Source organism: Tupaia chinensis, unplaced genomic scaffold, assembly GCF_000334495.1.
Source record: "Tupaia chinensis unplaced genomic scaffold, TupChi_1.0 Scaffold000354_1, whole genome shotgun sequence".
NCBI classification, from domain to species: domain Eukaryota; kingdom Metazoa; phylum Chordata; class Mammalia; order Scandentia; family Tupaiidae; genus Tupaia; species Tupaia belangeri.
Window position 1 is genome coordinate 2116715 of NW_006159849.1, and position 7386 is coordinate 2124100.

Below are 7386 nucleotides of genomic sequence, written 5' to 3' on the forward strand. Positions count from 1 at the left end.
TCTATTTTGGATCAAAAACTGTCTTTATTAGCAGTTAAGCACCATACTTATAATATTCATAACAATTGTAGAATTGACATCCCAGCCAAGGGTGATCTGAGCAGTTACACAGGTTGCCTTGAGATACAAATAAGGAACAGGAGGGACTGAGAGCACAGTAGACTGTATCTTCCTCTACTAGAACTGCCTCTTCTTAGAAGGATTTACACCTGGTTAAAGAAATCTGAGCCACATATCAATAGCTAGAGGAGGTGCTATTTGGATTCTTGTTAGCTGCCTTTAAGTAAGCCAGTGTACAGTGTATAGATAGCACCTCCTCTAGCTATTGATAGTCGGCTCAGATTTCTTTAACCAGGTGTAAATCCTTCTAAGAAGAAGAGGCAGTACTAGTAGAGGAAGATACACGGGACTTGTGACCCAGAATCCTTGAATTAGTTCTGTGTTCTCTGTCATACAGTGTTTGTGGGAGGAACCCTGGGGCATTTTCTCTACTAATCCTTCCCCCACCAAAAAACAGAACAGTGATATCAATAATAACTGACATTTATAAAGCACTTTAAAGCATTATAGATGAGCTTCCTTATGCAATGACTCACTTAATCTTCACAATAGCTCTATGAAGTAGAAAATGACATGCACATTTTACAGTTGAAGAAACAGACACAATGAAACAGAAAATGGAGCGGCAACTCTCCCTTCAATAAAGTGTGGAATTCAGATTTCAATATTATATTTTTAAAAGCATATTATACTCCAAGAAAATAGTCCATTGACGAATTTATCATGAGGCTTTCACGAAAAGAAAGAAGAAAAAGACAAGCTATCATGGAAGGTTTGGCATATCATAGAAAAGGACCCCAAGGAAAACATCGATGAGAAACCATTGAAGGAGTGGTTTTAATGAGTATCAAGGCACAGCCACAGTAGCATGTGCTACTGAGATCCTACTGCTGTACAGGCTGAGGTCACATAAGAGGCCTGGTTCAATTCTTGGCTTCCCCTAAAAACCAGACAAGTAGTATGCAACTAGTCTCAGCTGCTCAGAATCTGAAGCTGGAGGATTACAACAGGAAAAAGAAAGAAAAGAGAATTTATCTTTAAAAAATTTTAAAAAGGTTATCAAAAGATTGATGATTATTTTCAAATATTAATAAATGTTCCTTCATATTTCCTTATTATATTATTTATGCATTTCCAGTTTTCCCACGTACTGAGAAGATCAAGGATAAAATTAGTTATAGTACATCTAGTTATGGGATGCTATGTACCTATTCAAAATAATGAGAAAGAAACCTGTGTATTAATTGATCAGATGGATGAGTAGATAGACATATCCTGCACTTCTAAAGTGGGGGTTAATAAGAGGACCCAGCAGGGTTTTAGCAAATGTGCAAAACAGAATAAAATACAGGTTAGAAGACGTTAGGAAAAATGCCATCTCAGACCTAGTGGGGGGAGCTAGATCAGGAACATCTGGCCTTCAGTTTCCACAATTTTTTGGATAGTCTTTCCAGCTAGGGAAGGTAGGAAGTCTTCTGCTTCATGAACTAGAGCATAAAATAAAAATGTTGTAAGTCAAGTCTTGAAATCCAGGTCAGGTAGAAGAGCTTTCACATAGGACATTCCAACAGCTTGCTTGGAAGATTTTACAGATGGCTTAAGAGTTAGAAGCTTTCCCTCATATGAATTCAGGCAGAATGAGGTTCTAGCTCTGTTGGAATACTCTTTAGAACTTGTGCACTGAAATAGCTCAATGCCGTGCTTGCATTTCAGGATTTTATGGACAGCTGCAGACGTTCTGTCCCCCATACTACTCTGACTCCCAGAGAACCGTGCCACCTGGTAGCTCCTGCAGCATGGTGCCTTCCTTCGAGGACTGCCTGGTCCCCACATCCATGGGCCAGGCTGGTTTGGACGTGTTCCACCGAGCCTTCTCGACTCACTCAGGCATTACAGGTACATTGAGTGTGTGTCCCTTAGAAACTTAGGCCAACTAGCAAGAAAGACCAAATGGGTTTCCCATGACCAGCCTGGACTCAGCTTGACTGAATACATCAATACATCAAATTCTATTGAACCACCCATGAGATGTCTCTCATCATCACCTTTCTCTCCAACTCTTCTCTAGCCCACTTCCACTAACCCAGTTCAGGTGCCACCCTGTCTGTCTCTTCTAAACCATGGCAGTAGCAAGTCTCCCAGAGTCAACTCCTCATATTTACCATTCTGGCCACCATAATCTCATGAATCTGGCCTTCCAAAAGTAGAGGATAAAATTCTGTCCCTGGCCTGAATAGAGTGGTGTCTGTTTGGTGGCATTCTTCTCTTATCAGTGAGGGACAAAGCAACCCCTGTTATTCTAGGTTGGCTTTTGGTCAGTGCCCATGGCTGGTTCATGCCTTGGACAGATGGAAGAAACTGTATATGCCACATATCTGCTCAAGTGCTTTAAATAGTTTCCACTTGCCTAGAGAATAAGACCTACTTTCCAGTATGGCATGCAAAGCCCTCATGAGCTAGGTCCGATCAAACTCCCCAGACCTGCCCATGCATATTTTTTTCTATTCACTCTTCACCTGAGCTTTCCCAGCACTCTTGACCCCACCTGCCCCTCCTTCTGTGTCTTAGCTTCCTGTTCCCTCCTTCTGAATGTTCTTTTCTAACTGCTCTATCTGTGAGAATCCCTTCCTCTTTTATGACTCAACTTTAATATCACTCTTATTTGAGGCCACCTCCACCCTTCCCTACAAACGTATTTTGCTAGCCAGCTGCCTACAAGTCAGCCTCCTCCTCCACTAACAGAAGTCCCTGGGGACAGCAACCCACCAAAGAGCCTAGGCCAGCGTAATTGCCTTCTTAGGCCCCAGTCAGCCTTTGCTGAACTGTATCATTGTCCTGCACACCTGGCAGGTGTGACATGGCAGGAGTGACTCACTTCCTGTGTTCTTTCTCTTTTAGTGTACGATTTGCCTTCGGGTTCCTCAGGCCTCTTTGGGGAATCTCATCACAGTGGGCCTGAAGACGCCACCTTCTTGCAGATCAGCGCTGTGGACCGCTGTCCTAGCCAGCTCTCCTCTGTTTATACTGAAGGCTAAAAACTTCCTGGCTTCTACCGTACATCCAGAACCTTCGTGTCGCTTACCACCTTTTGTGTAGTCCTCACAGACTGCTTGAAAAAGGATGTCAACCGAATCAGTGGCACCTGAAGTCACTGAAGGTGGGACTTGATGGTCAGAAGTGGCTTTGCAGGAATGTTTGCGGTTGCTCCTTTTTCTCTCTGGGTTTGCTGAAGCAGGGGACCAGCAGAACTGTCTTTTCAAAGGGAATTCAGAGTCTCACTAACAGATACCTGTTACTTTCTAGCTGTCACCCTTTACAAGACACCAATGAAATGATGTGTAGATGAAACTGTAGTTCAGGGATGACCCTTGCTGAAAATTCCAAATAGGGAAGGACAACCCAGTTACCAGAGGCACAGTGAGCTGCCTCCCCCAGTGCTCACCCCCGCTTGGCAGTGCAAAGCCACACACCAGGGAAATCTGGGTCCAAAGCTTAGTGTAGTCTCTACTCTCAGAAACTCCCTGGGTTTCTCTTTCCTTTTAGACATTCCCATTCTAGCCAGCAGCTTCTCGGTGTTTCTCCAAGAGCAGAATAAGGTTTTATATTCCAATAACCTATCTTTTTTTTTTCATTTTAAACACTTGTTATTTGCATCTACTTTAAAAGGAAAAAGTACGTACATTTATAGGCCTGTTCTCTGATGGAAATCATTATTATTTTAATACCCTCAGTCACATACTTTTTTGCCATAGCTATTGCTCTGCCTGGCTCCATTCCGGGAATATTAGCTTTGTAGTTAGCAAAGGTACTGTCACCTGAGGGATATGGGGCAGGGGCACAACGCTGCTCCCAGTGCTGTAGCAGTAACCCTCGGGGGTTCACTGTTTAGGGACTCCACTATGAAGACTTTGTTCAAAGGAAAAACTCACATGACTGATTCACTCGTTGCCTTCACTCTGGTGCTGGCCAGAGACGTGCCAGAAGAGGCAGGATGAGGACGCGCTGCACCTTGGTGCTCTCGGAAAACCTAACGAGAGAGACTGACGCCTACTTACTTCACTCAGCTCTGCTCCCCTCCCTCGGGACTCGCACACCTGTCTGTCTCTCTGTCTCTCCAGTATGCTTCTCCTATCTCTCGTCTCACCCTCTTCTTCACCATGGTTCAGACATGCCCACCACCTGCCACTGACTGACCATCAGCTCTTGGGAAAGTCCAGGGGTCCGTTCATGAAAAACGGGCAAAGGCAACTCCTTCTGGAAAACTCTGATTTGAAGACACTTGACCATTTTGTGTCAAGCCTAAACAGGAAGTCATTTCCCATGATACTTTTAGAAAGCTACTAAAAAGATCCCAAGTCCTAGGGCATAATTGTCCAAATTCCAAAGACCTAGTAAATTTGGACATTTTAATACTATCATATTTCAAATTTTCTTTTCTCTCTTTTAAAAATATTTTTTCTGAACAAAAGTGAAACAATGCATCTGTCAAACTGAGATCATTACGATCTTCAAGAAGACCATTCAATAGCTTGGTGTTACTCTTAGGATGCTGTGACAGTTTTTATCTGAACAGATGGATCTTCCTGGCTGGCTCCACAATCATTGGTGTTCTACCTGATTTTGGAGTTCATCTCAACATACTGTAGGAGGTGAATAAAGAACCAAGTGTGGGTTTCATTTTTATGCTGCATTGAATCAGTCTAGTTTCTCTGTGTCCTAAGAAAAGCTATCATGCAGACATTTAGGTCTGCGAAAGAGATGGGTTGTCCACTTTTAATAATCTGTCTGTTCATGAAAGGATGCACATTGGTTTCCTTTATAGGTGCGTGCTCAGGTTGCTTGTAAAACCTCATCTTTCATTCAGACTTTGTGGGTCATGTCACATGGCCGAAACAAGGACATGTGCATGCCAACACTGGCTTAGTCCACAGCATCCCCTGCATGTCCTCTGTCACACTCTAGAGAGAAAGGAAAACTCTGGTATCTTTAGAAGAGACCATCCTTCCATTCTGAAATACTGAAGTATTTTCAAGTAACTCAATATATATTTTATTTGCAATGGGAGGAAAAAGGTGAAAAGGTGAGGTTGTTATTGAGGTTAACGTTGTTAGCCCCCGTTGTGGCTTAACATAAATAGAAAGAAGGAAGGACAGAGCAAGAATCTGAACCTCAGAAATCATGGATGTCATCTCCTCTTTGGCTCGGAGGAGATACTTAGGGGCTCTGGTTTTACTGTGGCCTCTCACAGTGACTGCCCTTTTCTTTCCTCACCTGAGCTGAAGGAATCCCAGAAGGGGACAGGCAGGAACAGCACCTGCAGTGCCTCATTTCTCAGCAGGCATACAAGGGCCAGCCCCTGAGAGACATTGGAGCTGTTAGAGGCAACTTGCAGGAAGCAAGACCAAGCGCAGAGTCTTCGCATGCTTCTCAGCGTATCCTGACGTCTGCAGGTTTGAGATTAGGGACTCAGGACATGACATATCCAGGTTCTTTCCTGACTACACACACTTGTCTTAGATTCCAGACTCTCTCTCCTGACCTTAAAACCTGTTTCTTGCTTACTTTTGCATAGCAATAGATTCCTATATGCTTTCATCGTTATTTTTGTAGCACTAAAAGTGAAAACATCAAAAAATCATTCCCTTTTTTTCCTTACCTTTTTAGTCTTGATAGGTAAACATTTTCATAAGCATCTGAACAGAGATTGTCAGTTCTCTCTTTTAAAAAACTGGTGCTTATGAAAATACATGCAACCCAAAGCCAATTATCCTATTACATTAAAAAAGAGAGAGAGAGAGAGAGAAGAAAAAATTAGTATGCCTAGGGATATTTCATTTGCTACATTGTCTTAATTCCCTAGAGGGACTGCATCAAAATGTCAGCTGTAATCTAGCCTCTGATCAGCTGTTAAATATTATTTAAATATTTACTGGTCCTATGAGTTATCTCCCTTAACCCATGCCTCCCCCAAATTGCGTAGATGGTTCTAAAATATTTTAAAAATGTCTTTAATATATCACAGCCTATCTCCACTGATAACAGTGTTGGTTTTGTCCAAGTGTTTTTAAATTGCCAGCTGTCAAGCACACTATTGCATTCATACCAGATTTGAACAGGAATAAACGTTCAACTCCCCTTCCTGAGAAGCTGGACTTTCCAGTTGCCTTGAAGTATTGGGAATAGTGACTGTAAATGTTCAATTTAATTATTAGATACTTTATTTGACTGTGTTGACCATGCCAATTTATAGCAACATTTTTTAATGGCACTTTTGTTGGTGGTGTGGAATTTCTGCAGTTACTTTTTTTTTTTTTGCAATGGATAAAGCTAAAAAAAAAAAAAAACAGCACTCATTGGAGAAATGGTGAGTGTAAAAAAAAAAAGAGATTTATTTTGTACAGACAGCAAAGCATCCTGTGTAATGTTGCTGACATAAAGCACTTTGGGGGGAAAAAAGTGGAAATCTGTTTTCCATAAATCACGCAGACCCTTGTACATAGTTATATACACTCACGTAGAGAAATGAACTGCATATATCATACTGGATATGGGGCCGAATTTACTCTAGAGGCACATCTGGTGCTTATTGTCATAAATCTTTTAAAGAATTAGGTACACTTTTTTTCTATTAATATGTATAGTTTTGTGATTTGTCACAGTTATGTTTCATATAATCATAAGTTATTTTGTCTTGTTTCATGAAGTCCTTTTTTTATGTCAAAAGTAAAATGAAGGGATTGTGCACTTGGTACAGAATAAAACTGGAACTAGAGGCTAGCCCTCTTGCCTGGAGTCCTTCAGCATGTCGCTTTAAAACACAATGGCAACAACTGCTGTTTGTTTGTTTGTTTTATTATTTTTTTGTTTTAGTTTACCATCAGCCGTCTACATATTGGGGATGGTAATTATAATTAAAAGCAGATGGGGGGATGGGGGGAGGGTCCAAGGCCAGCTTTCAAATGCCGCATTGCTTTGGGCCAGAACTGCAGCCTGGATTTAATTATAGATATGAGGACGAAATGGCAGTAAAAATGAATGTCTCCCTGAATCCTTTACATGTTGGGAGTGTCCATAAATAAAACATGAAGTTTTATTTCATCAGATTTAATTAAAGCTTTTATACATGTTTTATTGGTTATTCTATTAATCCGCTTCAGAAACGGGATAAATGTGTGCTAGGGATTGGGGTTTTATTTCTGCCTTTTCAATGTAGTGCTACATCATGCTTCAGAAATGCCTTTAGTGCTGAGTACTCCAGGTGCCGGCGTTCAGCAGCTGGAAGAGGAGGCCTTTTCAACCCCATTTCCCTGGAATCCTGCAGAGCGA

At 41.7% G+C, this 7386-nt stretch overlaps 1 protein-coding gene and 1 non-coding gene across 6 annotated transcripts in view; both read left to right on the forward strand.

Moving 5' to 3' along the window:
* Nucleotides 1-7168, forward strand: part of GLIS3 (GLIS family zinc finger 3) — a 550468-nt gene extending 543300 nt beyond the window's left edge. For all 5 annotated transcript variants that reach the window (XM_006152427.3, XM_006152430.3, XM_014589326.2 and 2 more), the window contains 2 exons: nucleotides 1774-1956; nucleotides 2959-7168. In XM_006152427.3, the coding sequence (XP_006152489.1) occupies nucleotides 1774-1956; nucleotides 2959-3095 (320 nt within the window). In that variant the 3' untranslated portion in view covers nucleotides 3096-7168. The remainder of the gene's footprint in view (nucleotides 1-1773; nucleotides 1957-2958) is intronic.
* Nucleotides 2280-2412, forward strand: LOC114008539 (small nucleolar RNA SNORA48). The gene has a single exon (XR_003550056.1). It is a non-coding gene; the product is annotated as a small nucleolar RNA SNORA48 (small nucleolar RNA).
* Nucleotides 7169-7386: the final 218 nt, after the last annotated feature.